Here is a 13609-nt window from a genome sequence, read left to right as displayed (position 1 = left end):
AAGTAGTGAGGCTGATGAGAAAAAGAATGTCCTTGAATATGCATCTTTGTTCACACGTACAAGAATCAAATTGTTGAATCAGTAGTCTTAGAAATTGAATTATTGAGCACTGACACTGTGGTAGCAACAAGCCCAGCCAGCAGCCTGATCTTCAGTTCTAAATTTCATTCTCCACTAAAAGGAACCAGGCCCACCAGGAAAATGGCTGGTTACAAGGCTGTAGAAGGGAAGGTATAAGATGAGCCCGGAACAACTTGTGCCAGAAAATAAAGGATCGCTCAAAAATGTCAAACAAAGGAGCCAGCTTGAAGGGACTTACCCTGGCCAAATCAGGGACAATTTTTTTTTTTAAGATTTTATTTATTTATTTATTTGACAGACAGAGATCACAAGTAGGCAGAGAGGCAGGCTGAGAGAGGAGGAAGCAGGCTCCCTGCAGAGCAGGGAGCCCAATGTGGGGCTCTATCCCAGGACCCTGAGACCAGGGCCTGAGCCAAAGGCAGAGGTTTAACCCACTGAGCCACCCAGGTGCCCCAAAATCAGGGACAATTTAAGCATCAAAACAATCACAGTAACAGATTATTACCTACTGGATAAAATAATATCTGTTAAGTACATACTAACATTAACTAAAGAAATACGAAAGGAAAACTCTTACAGCAGGAGGAATAATGAAGTCAGAAAATCCATCTCCAGTAATAATTGATTCCAGTGAGAATCATTCATGGATACTAAAACTAATGAGTAAAAGTTTGATGAGAAGCCATTTATATAGTTTTGAAGTTTGTTCCAAGATTTTTTTTTTTAATTTTTGAAAGATTTTATTTATTTACTTGAGAGAGCTTGTGCATGCACCAGCAGAGGGGAGAGGAGCAGGGAGAGAGGGAGAAGCAGACTCCCTGCTGAGCAGGGAGCCTGATACTGGCTAGATCCCAGGACCACAAGATCATGACCTGAGCCAAAGGCTGGTCAATTAAGCCACCCAGGCGTCCCCAAGAAGATATTAATTACAAAAATCATATCCTACATTCCCTAGAATCACAGGGAAAACTGACAACACTTGAAGCCCACCACAGCGGTCCCTCCTGAATAAAATCTTCCTCACCATCTTTAATGAGTGTCTTGAAAGTTTTTTTCTGTAACAAAGACCAGTCAATATCATGCACTTTCTGATATATTAAACTGAGAAAACACAACATCAGTTCAGCAGTAATCCATAATCATGAGGAAAAATCAGATAAATGTAAACAGACAACCACAGTAGTCTTAGTTGTTCAAAAACGTCCATGTCCTGAAAGACAAAAGAAGGCTGAGAAAGTGTTTCAGGTCAAAGGAGACTAAGAGCCATGAAAATAAATATATGCATGATCCTGTTTTGGATCCTGAATGAAAATTGTTATGAAGGACATTAATGGGACCAGTAGCAAGATTTGAATAAGGACTATAGGTTAGAAAAAGCAACATGGCAAAAGGTTAAGAGTTGGTGAATCTGGAAGAAGGATAAGCAAGACTTCTTTGCACTATTCTGCAGACTTTTTTTTGCAAGTTTAAAGTAATTTCTAACTAAAAATAAAAACACTAATAAGTAGGGGCGCCTGGGTGGCTCAGTCGGTTAAGCATCTGCCTTCAGCTCAAGTCATAATCTTGGGGTCCTGGGATCAAGACCCACATTGGACTCCCCACTCAGTGGGGAGTCTGCTTGAGATTCTCTCTCCTACAGTCCCTCCCTGCTGCTCATGCTCTCTCTCTCCCTCTCTCTCTATCAAATAAATAAATAAAATATTAAAAAAAAACAGTAATAAGCAAGTTGAGTCTCTGGGCCAAAAAGTAGTAAATATGGGCGCCTGGGTGGCTCAGTGGTTTAAGCCTCTGCCTTTGGCCCAGGTCATGATCTCAGGGTCCTGGGATCGAGACCCGCATCAGGCTCTCTGGTCAGCAGGGAGCCTGCTTCCTCCTCTCTCTCTGCCTGCCTCTCTGCCTACTTGTGATCTCTGTCTATCAAATAAATAAATAAAATCTTTAAAAAAAAAAAGTAGTAAATGTGCTACAGAGCTATGTCTATGTGTTACATTTTAACCTTGGAGAATTGTCTGCATGCCAGTAAGTCTCAAATCCTTTTTTGAAACAAGGCAGGTTTCAACTAAATACTGAGTCTCACATCACATAAGGTGTGTTCTGTAACTCCTTTCTTCTCTATCCTCTCGGGTTCAGAGCTTGAAGTCTTAACATCCTCTATCACTGAGAATCTGCATAGCTCACGGACATTTCTCCCGAAGCCTTCTGCTTATGCCCTAGAAATGCCCATAGCCTGCACACCAGTTTCCCCACAGGCCCAGTGAGAGAAGAGGGCCCCTGATCACAGGCTTTCCGAAGGAAGAGCGGCCACTCCCTGCATGCTGCCATGCATCCTTCCAAAGCCCAGTGTTTTCTCCAGGCCCTGTGGACATAAGGGAGCCCTGCAGGGAGCCTAGATGCCTCCTTCTCTGATCTTTTATTTGAACTTAACTCTTAGAAGCTTAGAACTCATAAAACATCTCGGTTGCCAGGGACTTTGCTGTTCACTTGGTCCAGTCCCCTCAATTTACGTTATGCTGGGAATCCAAGAGAGAAGGAGTGACTCACCCAAGGTTATACAATTGGTGGGAATCCACAACTCCTAGATCTCAGCAGGCTTGGGCCACCAAACTCTGGTCTTGGTGGCTTCCTCCTGGTCTTGCCCCAGCCCCACCTGCCCCTGGCATCTGGTCTGGAGCCCTTCACTCAGTAAACCTGGGTTGTGACTAATTTTAAGCCTTATCCTACCCACCCCTTGCAATGGGGTAGTTCACCTTCTATTTAAGGGAATATAATAAGAATCATAATAAACTCACCACACTTAACTGAGAACTTACTATCAGAAGCCCTAAACAGAAGAAACTCTCAACTCATTTAAGCCTCACAAAACTTCAATATCTGTGTAATTATTATTTTTTTTTTTACCTACAGATGAGGAAACTCAGACCTATACAGGTAAACAGCTTACCCAAGTTCACACAATGGAGAACGCACCTGGGAAATCTAGCTGTACCTTAACTTCTAGGCCAAACTGCCTCTTCTATATTAGACACACTCAGCAAAATGCAAGGAACATTTACTGAACAGCTATGTGGTCTTGACTAGACACTATGGGGTTCATGAATGAGCCCCTCTAGAGAGAAATATGGAGGATTTGCAGGAGATCATCTGCTCTGCTGGGAAGTTGAGGGAGGCTTCCTCGAAGGGGCATCTGAAAGAGACTTTGAAGGATGTATAGGATCCCAACAGATAGTGATGGGAAGGAGGTGTCCCAGGAAGAACTGAGGAGGTTTCAGCATGAGTAAAGGTATGGCAGCAAGACCAGGGAGCAATGTGGTTCATTAGAGGGCAGGTTATAACCAGGGAGAAAGGAATCTCAGGCTTGAAAGCTAAGTGGAGACCATACTGTGAAAGACTTTAATTAAAAGTAAGGAGTTTGGAGAAACTCTTGAGGTCTTTGAGCAGAAGTGTTGTCCAAGCTGAAGTTGTTAAAAGATGTAGCCAGTGCCTGGAGGAGCGCCTGGCTGGGATGCTGTGAGCCTGAGCCAGCAGCTTCCCCATGACCTCTCTGTTGATGGTACAGCACAGCCGGGCACCAGAACTGAGTCCCTAGGCCATTTGCTCAAGCTCACAGCCTATGGAATTCAGTTCTCAGAGCCAGGTGGCCAACATTCTCCCAGCCTTGATTCTGCCCTCCTGTGCTCTCTTCTGTGAATTCCTCCGATTCCCACCATGGATAAGGAACCTGGGATCTCAAGATTCCTCCTATCCCAGAGAGGGTCTGAGCTTAGAGCTGAAAATAGGGCCCATACCCAGGGAAAGGGGCAAGAGTTCTCTGAATTCCCACAGGAGGGATGCAGGATATGAGGGGAGGGGGCTTGGGGCAATGGCAGGGATTCTATGAGTACTGTGGAATCATTTCTTGCCCAGATGTGCTCCTGGTGGGGCCAGATGTTGAGAGGTACTCCTGGAGAAGTGCCAGAATATCTGCATGGAGAAAGGCATCTCTCTGGAGACTGGGAGGCTTCCTGAACCAGAGGGAAACCCTAAAATATGAATCCCCAAAATAGGAGTCCCAAAGCTCCAGCTCCCTGAAAATCTCCCCACCGAAAATGAAGATCTGAGCTACGTGGGATAGGTAGGGGCGTGAAAGAGAAATCTTTCCCTGAAACACGCTTTCATTTCTGGAGAGTTAAACAGGGCAATGGGGGCTATTCCCCATCTCCAGGCAGAGCCACAGCCTATCCCTGGAGAGGGAAAGGCAAGCCTGCAAGCCCAGGAGCCACTCCACCCCCACCCTGCTTGGGTTGTGACCAAGGGCCCACACATACCCATGAAGCCTCCTCTCTTGCTCCTGGGGCTGGATCTGCAGGGATGCTGAGAATGCTCCTTAAATAGGCCCCCTCCCTACCCCAGCCAACTCCCACCCCCGCCCCATCCTGGCTCTTCTGAGAAAGGAGGAAGGTGTGGGAGGACTGGGCACCTTGCCCAGAGAGCCCTTTCTGACCTCAAGCAAGAGCGGGGACCCCCTCCTTCCTCCCCATCCTTTTGAAGTGTCCCCTTCCTCACCTCAGTCTCTGGCTGAGTCCCTCCCACTCCTTGAGACCAGCCAGAGGGGCTTTATCTCTGCTCTTAATGTCTGGGCAATCTGCCCTTTATGCCTAATTTCAAACCCAATTCCTCATTCTGAGGTTGCATGATGGGGAATTGATGTGCTCGGGGAAGCTTCGGCATAGGCTTCTAGCTTTTCCCTTCAGCTGAGGACACCTAGGAGGCAAAAGTCACTTGAGGGAGTGGGAAGAGAGCAGTCACCACGTCACTTTTTACTCCCTATGTGGCTTCCAGCAGCACCCAAAGGGCAGGTGGAATCTGGTCCCATCTTGGGGGTGGAGAGACTGAGACCTGAGGGGACAAAGAATCAGGGGCTTAAGATCAGGCCAGCTATGGAATGCCAAGCAGGACAAGTGTTCCCCAGAGCTCCTATCTTATAGTTTGTGTGTCCTTGTGCCTGTGGCAGTCCCTTTCCTCAGCCCACTGTCCTCTGACCCCAGAACCAATCTCCTGCCGCACAGAGTAGGGACCCTTCAGGATCTGAGCTGGGAATCAAGGGACTCCCTCTAAGAGGTCTTCCCATGATCCTTCTCCCAAAGCTCAGGAATTTCTTTCTGATGATATCTACCTACATCCAACTGCCAGCCCAGGAACAGGCCAGAAGGGAGGAGAGAAAGGCACAGGGATGGCTGCAGGAATCTCAGGCCAGACATAGGGACAGAGAAAACCTGAAAGTTCCCGTAATGGGGGTGGTAGGGAGAGAAGAGTCATCAGCATTGTGCAATGAAGGCGGGGATGGGGCTGGGGGAAGGGAGGGACAGCCAAGTCTTTAAAGGACTGGCAGAGGCCTGGGGCTGATGGAGCTTCCCATCGCCCCCCTTCCCAGGGGCCAGTCTAGCCAGAGTTCAAAGTGGCTGTCACCACACCTCTCATTAACCCTAGCAGCGCCAGGCTGGCAGCAGCAGTGTTTTTATGGGAGACGCGACGCCAACTGTGCTCCCTCATATCTCCCTCCCCTTTCCTGCCCTGACTCCCCAGCAGTGAACGTCTCATTCTTTGAGGCCAGAGGACCCTGGTGGGGGTAGCTAGGAGCCTGCAGCAAGGGACAGAGCTTGAGAGGGAGCAGTTCTTAGGGGAGAGGGGAGGATAGGACTTTCTACCTTGGACCATGAGCTCCTGAGGGTAGTGATAGTTTCTGAGTACACAGTACCTTAGGGAACTAGCCCTGAAGGCGCTCACCCCTGCTGGCTTGGGAACTCTTTCCTTCATGACCTTTGGTGGGATTCCTGGGAAGGGATGGCTGTGGGTTCCCCCACAGGGTAGCACCGGGAAGCAGAGGCAGCAGGAACAGGAAGAAGGTAAGGCCTTGCTAGGTCTTGGAGTTCAGTTGTCCTAACCTATATGAGACATGCCAATATGTCTGCCAACATGGGCATGAAGGCCCTGAGAGTTGGCATGGCCTCTAGACTGTCCTGGATCTGGGCTCAGGTTGATACTGACCCAGAACACCCACTCCCTGCTACCTCCGTCCAAACCAGGCTCCACGATCCCAAGACCCAGACCCTGTAACCACCGAATCTTGGGGGGGGGACTTCGCTGTTAAGGGAAGGCAAAGGGGATAGATATGGTGGGAAAGGAAGACATCACCTAAGAGTTGACTGGGTGACGGACCTTGAATCTACACTGGACAGGAAGTGGGGAAACACAGGGATTTGGGAAGAACACCAGGTTATGGACGCAGGGGCCACCAGATCCAATTAGGGATCCAAGTCTGGAAAGAGGGCAGAGACAAGGAGAGGGGAGGAAGCTACAGGATTTGAAGGCGGAGATTTGGGGGCAAGGAACGCGGACGAGAAGACACTGGGTGGGGTCGAACGGTTCTCGGTGTTTCCCAGCTGACAAGAAACTAGGCGGGGATGCTGTCAACAGTTAATAATACTCCACCCACTGGCGCGACCTCCACGCCTAATTCCTCCCAACCCGCAACAAAAATGGCCGCCGCGAGAGCCTGTCCAAAACCCTGAGACAAACTAGCGTGGGCGCAGAAGCCCCGCCCGGTTGTGGGCAATGCCCTTCTCAAAAATGGCTACCGCGGCGCTTCTGGAAAGGAACCGCTCTGGGCTTCGCCTTTGATCTCGTTGGTGGGGCTGGGGGATGAGAGCTGTACCGCGCGGGACAAGTCGCCGGCGGCGCCCGACGGAGCAGGTGATTTCCCCTCCGGCCCCCGGCCCAGGGCTAGGAGAGTCGCGGAGAACGCTGACCCAGGGTGCCCGTCCTGTGTGTTCCCCCACGGTACTCTCTGGGGCCCATCGGCCCCCCATCTCTGATTCTCGCCGTGGCCTGTATCAAGGCACATCCCAGCTTACTCAGGCCTCCCTAGTCTTGTGTCCCCAGGGCTGCAACCGCATCCCGGTGCCCTCGGGCCCACTATTCCAGACCCTATGGGTATTCCGCTAGCTTGTTTAGGGTGCTCCTGCTTCAGGGGTGGACCATCATCGCGGTCCCACTTCCTGTGCACCCCACTATCCCCGTTCGTGCCCCGGTCTGACTTTGGGTGCCGGAATCCCTTGTAGCCCTCAGTGTCCTTGGCGCCTCTAAGACTTTACTTGGGGGTCAGGGGACAACGATGTCCTCTGGAACCCGCATTATGGGACTAGGGCCCCAGGAGCTGGGGTTCATAGGGGCTGAGAAACCAGTGAAGACCCGTGCTAGACCCTCAGAGTGCCCACACTGCTTCCCAGGACTCCTCCCACATGGCCTTCTGCTTTCTCTCCGCCTTAAGCACCTCCCCACCCCAAGGGAACAGCGTGGTACGCCTTCCCCCAGTCTCACTTAAATTTGTCCTGGGAAATCTGTATTGAGCATCTGGAGAGTCCAGGCTTGTGCCTGGTCCTGGGTACGCTCTCAGGCCATCTGGGAGCAGTGAGGATGGGGCACTCAGGGCTCACTATGGGGAGAAAGTGGATCCTGCAGAATAAGAGGCAGAAGAAAAGGCGTTCTGAGTGGGGAGACCTGTGTAAGCAAAGATTCTGAGGTAGGGAGGAGGGCCAACCAGACAGGACAGGAGGATCAGAACATCAATTAATTTATGAGGTAGTAGCATAGTAGCATAGTGGTTAACAGGGTTCTGGAGCCAGACTGCTTGGATGTAAATGTGCCAATAACTGTGTGATCTTGGACAAGTTATTTAACCTCTCAGCGTCTCCATTTCCTTTTGGGCAAAATGGAATAGTATAATAATGTTACTTGCTATATTTTAGAGTTATTGTGAGGATTAGGTAAGTTAATACATGTAAAGTGCATAGAATTATTATTACCATCATCAGAGGTATTTAAACAGAACTTATGACAGGATGACAATCACATTTCATGGACACTACCAACGAGGGAGCCCTGGTTTGGAGCCCCAAAGAAGTAATGGAATTTTGTGGACTACATCCAGAATTTGAAAATTCTCATCAAATTCATGTTCTTACCCTGCAGAAGGCTGGTTGCTTAGGCTACAGCTTCCCTAGCTCAGGGACTGTGGAGGAGAAATATTAGAAGTGGCTTGTGGGCAGGAAAGCAATGCTGAGGAAGGCTTGAAGGATGGAGAAGGGTGAAAGAAAGAAGTGGCAAGCTTTAAAGGCTGGGTAAAGTTTGGTCAGCCCCAGAACAGGAGAAGAGAGTGTGTTGCTTTAGGAGACAAGCAAGAGCAAAAGCCAAGAGAAGTAAGACATTTTTGGGGGGCATAGTGAGGAGTTTCCCAGTAACAACCTCCTGGCCCTCAGACCTTGATTAGAAACCCAGGGGCATCAAACACATCCCTGAGCACTTCTTCCCCAGAAACTAGACTTTCTCACTGCAGCCCTCGTCCCAGCAGAGGTTGCCAGGCAACTGACAGCAGCCAGGATTTGATGTAATCCAGGGTGGGTGTAGTAGGTCTCTTAGGCAGCTGCCCTTTGTGGGGAACTGCATAATGGGCATGTGTGGTGTGAGCTGTTCTCCTGTCCAGGGCCCATGCTAGAGTCTGGAGCAAGAGGCAGGCATTTCCCCCTAGTAGGCGAGAGCTTCTCAGTCTTGCTGTCCAAAGTGACTCCCATGCTGTCACAGCAACACTGTTACCACTCAGGGGACCGGGGAACTGTGAGCATAGATCGTAGTTCTGTCTCACCCCTCTTGGAAGTCTTGAGATTCCCCCTATCTCCTGGAATATACACGAGCGAGGCGATCTCGATTTAAATCTTTTCCACAGTTCAGCCAAGTGAGTTGGGCAAATCATTAAACTCACTGAGCTTCAGTTCCTTCATTTGTAAAGCGGGGAGGAACTCTTTTTTGAGCGTCCCACTCCATAGGATACCTAGTGTACACTCCTGAATAAGCCAGAGTATTGTCCCTGCCCTCATGAGACAATTGGAAGAAACCTTAAGCATTCCCCAAATAATTATTTTTAATTATAGCTGCGAAAGGTACTGTGAAATATGGGAAAGTGCAGTCTGCAATGAGGGTGTAAGACGGAGGGGACCGAAGCAGTTCTCAGGGGTTAGGGGCAGCATCCTTTGAGGAAGAAGATTGTAAACTGAGACCCGACAGGTGAGAAGGTGTTAGACAAGTGAAGGGGTGGAGGTGGAAAGCTGTCCAAGCAGAGGAAAACAGTTTGTGCAAAGCATCTTGGCACGAAAGAGCTTGAAAGTTGACAAACTGGAAGAAAGCCAGGGTGGAGGGGAGTGATCCAGGGAGGGTGTGGTACATGGGGAGGCTGGAGAGATGTATGCAGGGGTAAGGCCCTCAACTAACGGCCACCAAAAGAATCTGGGCTAATCAGAAGGGAAGGGGGACTTCACTGATAGATTTGTAGCAGGAAAAATAGGATTTTTGTACAGGTTATGCAACTGTGATCTTCGTAAAGAATAGATTTGGGGGGACAATACAGTGGTAGGAGGAGGGGTTAGGAGACTCTGGCAGTGAAGGCAAGAGGTGGATGGAATGGGAGGAGAGATGGAGAGAAGCACATGTGTTGAGAGGTGGGAGAGGTGATGGTCAGTGCTTGGGTGACTGGATGTGGGTAAGATGGTGTCAGGATAATTCCCAGACTTATGGCAAGAGCAGCTGGGTACATGAACGTGCATTTACATGTTAAGTCACCCACGTGGAGGTGTCCGAGAGGGAGGCGTGCAAATATGTAGCTACGTGGAGGGGACTGGGCTCGAGGACTGGCATTTGGGGATTGGGGATATAGAGTTGGTTCATAAAGATGTGGGACCAGACAAGGTCTTGGGGGAGGTGCAGAGCAAGGAGAGAGGAGGAGCAGCTGTGAGCCTGAGCTTTGCTGCTAGCAGAAGTGAGGGGGACAGAGAAAGGAGCCTGGGAAGGAGTGGCTGGAGAAGGAGAGTGTGATGCGTCAGAAACCAACATCGATGCTGCTTGAAAGGGCAAATATCAGGTGCATCCAGAAAAAATAGCCTTTTCTTTCTTTTCTTTTCCTTCTTTCTTTCCCTCTCACCTTCCTTCCCTTCCTTCCTATAGATCCAAAACAGGCAGTATTGGCAAGCTTAAATGGTTCAACCTAATTAGACCAAAACCTGAAAAAGTAACTCATGACCTTGGACTGAGCAGTTCTGGTAGAGATGTTGGAGCAGAAGCCAGATGAGCTGGGGAGAGTGGCTAGAAAGGAGACTAATAAGGAAATGGAATCGACATGATTGGATTGGCTGAGTGCAGTAGATGAGAGAGGGTGAAATCAAGGGTAATTACCAAGTCTCAGGTTTGGCAGCTGAGTGAGTAAATGGTAGGGTCAGCCAGTGAAATGGGGGGGGAGGGTTTACCCCAATCACGAAATACTGTGAGTGTGTGGTAGGTGTAACCTGAGATACCTCTGAGTCTTCTGAGTGGGAAGACGAGCTGACATTTGGGCCTGTGGAGCCATGTGTTCCCGACTCCCACATATGGACTGTTGGGAGTCAAAAGCATGTAGATGGGAATGAAATAAGTCAATGAGTATTTATTGAACACTTACTAAGTAAATGTTAAGTGCTTAGGGTTACACCAGTGAATAAGACAAAGACCCCTGCACCTTGAAGCTTACAGTCTATGAGGGAGGTCAGACAATAGGCAAATAAACATAAGATAACGTTAAGCTGTAATAGATGCTGTATAGGAAATGAAGCAGGGTAAGGGACTAGGGAGTAGCAGGAATACTCCCTATTTTTGGTAGGTTAGTCAGGGAAGGGCTCTCTCAGAAAGCAACATTTGAGCAGAGCTCCAGAGGAGATGAGGGGATGAACCATGTAGATATATGGGGGAGATAGGAAGGAAGAAGCTGGGGAAGTTTGAGGACCAGCAAGGAGGCTGGTGAGGCAAGAGTGGAGTGAGTGATGAGGTTGGAAAGCTGGGCAAAGGCCAGATCTTGGAGGGCTTCATAGGCTTTGGAATGGAGGATGGAAAGTCCTGTGTAGATAGCCCCAAGTTGCTGGATTGGACAGGAAAAGAGAATTTCTGAAAGACTTCCCCTTCCATCAGAGCCCCAGAGCCAGAAAAGCCCCTTTGTGCAGTGGGTGGGTGGCCCATTCTAGCTGGGGGAAGGCTGTGCTTGGTCCTGAGGCCTGCTCCTTGGGGGGGCTAGACAATGGTCCCCTTGTGGTTGGACTTGAGGGCCAAGTGGCCCTCTCTATGATGGGATTCCTCAGCCAAGAGGCATGTGACCCCAAGACCTTGTCTTCTTGCCAAAGGGTCTGGGCCTACTGCTGGGGAATGGGGTAGAGAGATGGGGAGAGGCCGGGGGAAGGGCGAGGGAAACCACTGTGGAGGCCTTCTCCTGAGACAGGGGCGAAGGAGGTGGAGGGATGGGCAGGGAGGGGGCTGCAGCTCTGCTTGAGGGAGCGGGGGAGGGCTGCAGAGCTGGAAGCTGTGGACAGCATCAACAAATGGTTTCCACAGCAGGGCAGGAGGGAGGGGCTGGCCGCGCCTGGGCCTACTGGGTAGGGGCAGGCAGAAGAGGGCCTGACAAACCTACATCTTCTGTCCCTGCAGAAGAGGAGAGAGCATGGAGCTGGAGAGGATTGTCAGTGCAGCCCTCCTTGCCTTTGTCCAGACGCACCTCCCAGAGGCTGACCTCAGGTAGCAGCAGCTCTCCTAGAAGGATCATGCCAGGGTCACGGTTGGAGCTGCTGGGCAGGACTCTGGGCCCTGGCCCATGGAAAGACTGGGGTGGGAAGCCCTCCGCTCTAATCCAGAGCTGGGGGAGGGCTGATTATGATCTGCTGGTATGGCCTTAATCTTAACCTGTCCCTGTCACCTTGCTGGACAGGTGGGAAACCGAAGCTCTGTGGGAGGGTGGGATACTTTCTGGCTTCAAGGCTTGAAGTCTGGTTCATGGACACAGTGAAGCCAAGGGCTCGAGTCTCAGGCTGAGGGGGAGGGGGTGTTGCTGGAAGTACCCAGTGTCCTACTCAGGGCTTGTCCTGTTCCCTTCCTGCAGCGGCTTGGATGAAGTCATCTTCTCCTATGTGCTTGGGGTCCTGGAGGATCTGGGCCCCTCAGGGCCATCAGAGGAGAACTTCGATATGGAGGCCTTCACTGAGATGATGGAGGCCTATGTGCCTGGCTTTGCCCACATTCCAAGGTGGGATCTGGCTGGGGCAAAGAGGGGGCGGAGGGCCGGCAGACGGTGGAGGGTGGGCAGAGTCGTCCTCTTACCACCCTCCTTGTCTTTTCAGGGGGACAATAGGGGACATGATGCAGAAGCTCTCAGGGCAGTTAAGTGGTGCCAGGAACAAAGGTGAGTTTGGGGCCTGGGATGACTCATAACCCCCATCCCCCCAAATCCTGACAAACCTGACGCTCTCTCGGCTTCCTTAAGAGAACCTGCAACCACAGAGCTCTGAGGTCCAAGGTCAGATGCCTGTCTCCCCAGAGCCCCTGCAGCGGCCTGAAAAGCTCAAAGAAGAGACTAGGGCTTCTCCTACAGCTTCTGGAGACACCCGGGATGAGGTACTGTTAGAGGAGGGTACTGGGAGAGAATTAGGGGCCAGGAAAGAAGGAAGTACTGCTTCTTGTCAACACCTCTGCCCACAGGCAGCTGGTGCTGAGGAGGAGCTGCTGCCAGGGGTGGATGTCCTCCTGGAGGTGTTCCCTACCTGTTCAGTGGAGCAGGCCCAGTGGGTGCTGGCCAAAGCTCGGGGAGACTTGGAAGAAGCTGTGCAGATGCTTGTAGAGGGGAAGGAGGAAGGGCCTCCAGCCTGGGATGGCCCCAACCAGGTATCCTCTGCTAGACATCTCCCTCCACCCAAATAGCCTCAGCTCCACGGTGCCGAATTGTTAAGCCCCTGCTCCTAGCCTATCCCTGTCTGCTTCTGCTGGTGCCCTAGGCTTTAGACTGGGTTTCTCTTCTCTGCAGGACCTGCCCAGGCGCCTCAGAGGCCCCCAAAAGGATGAACTGAAGTCCTTCATCCTGCAGAAGTGAGTCTGGGCTGGGCTGGGCTAGACCCTTAGAAGGTCTTTCCAGGGTGGCAGGAGCTTCAGCCAGCCAGTTTTTGGCAGGTACATGATGGTGGATAGCGCAGAGGATCAGAAGATTCACCGGCCCATGGCTCCCAGGGAGGTGAGAGGGCTATGGCTGCTAGAGGTGTGGAGTTGGGGGGGACCGTCTCCTGGCTTCTGCTCCTCACTGTCCAGTTGCCTGACAGGCCCCCAAGAAGCTGATCCGCTACATTGACAACCAGGTAGTAAGTACCAAGGGGGAGCGATTCAAAGACGTGCGGAACCCTGAGGCCGAGGAGATGAAGGCCACATACATCAACCTCAAGCCCGCCAGAAAGTACCGCTTCCACTGAGGCATTCGCCAGACTCTGCCGGAGCCTTCTAGGCTCAGATCCCAGAGGGATGCAGGAGCCCTACACTCTCCCACAGGGCCCGCCCTAACTCCTGTCCCCCTTCTCCACCCTGCTCTCTACTTCCTTGCCCCACACTGTTGACCTCCTCTTGGAGCTGCCCAAGGGCACAGTAAAGGTGGCCCCAGGAAGGTGTG

General features: G+C 51.0%; 1 protein-coding gene across 1 annotated transcript; it reads left to right on the top strand.

Annotated features, from left to right (window-relative positions):
• The first annotated feature begins 11623 nt into the window (after nucleotides 1-11623).
• Nucleotides 11624-13607, top strand: CUEDC2 (CUE domain containing 2). The gene is made up of 8 exons (XM_044240397.1): nucleotides 11624-11700; nucleotides 12062-12205; nucleotides 12300-12361; nucleotides 12443-12573; nucleotides 12658-12840; nucleotides 12980-13041; nucleotides 13123-13183; nucleotides 13269-13607. Exons 1-8 carry the CDS (start codon nucleotides 11627-11629, stop codon nucleotides 13413-13415), a joined length of 864 nt encoding a protein of 287 aa, XP_044096332.1. The 5' UTR covers nucleotides 11624-11626; the 3' UTR covers nucleotides 13416-13607.
• Nucleotides 13608-13609: the final 2 nt, after the last annotated feature.

The sequence above is a fragment of the Neovison vison genome, chromosome 2, assembly GCF_020171115.1.
Source record: "Neovison vison isolate M4711 chromosome 2, ASM_NN_V1, whole genome shotgun sequence".
Classification (NCBI taxonomy): Eukaryota; Metazoa; Chordata; class Mammalia; order Carnivora; family Mustelidae; genus Neogale; species Neogale vison.
This window is presented reverse-complemented; position numbering and strand designations above follow the sequence as displayed.

Coding starts and splice junctions, on each gene's coding strand:
- CUEDC2 (XM_044240397.1), top strand. CDS start 11,627: ATGGAGCTGGAGAGGATTGTCAGTGCAGCCCTCCTTGCCTTTGTCCAG. Junction 12,841..12,979: donor CCTGGGATGGCCCCAACCAG/GTATCCTCTGCT, acceptor TCTTCTCTGCAG/GACCTGCCCAGGCGCCTCAG. Junction 13,042..13,122: donor AAGTCCTTCATCCTGCAGAA/GTGAGTCTGGGC, acceptor AGTTTTTGGCAG/GTACATGATGGTGGATAGCG.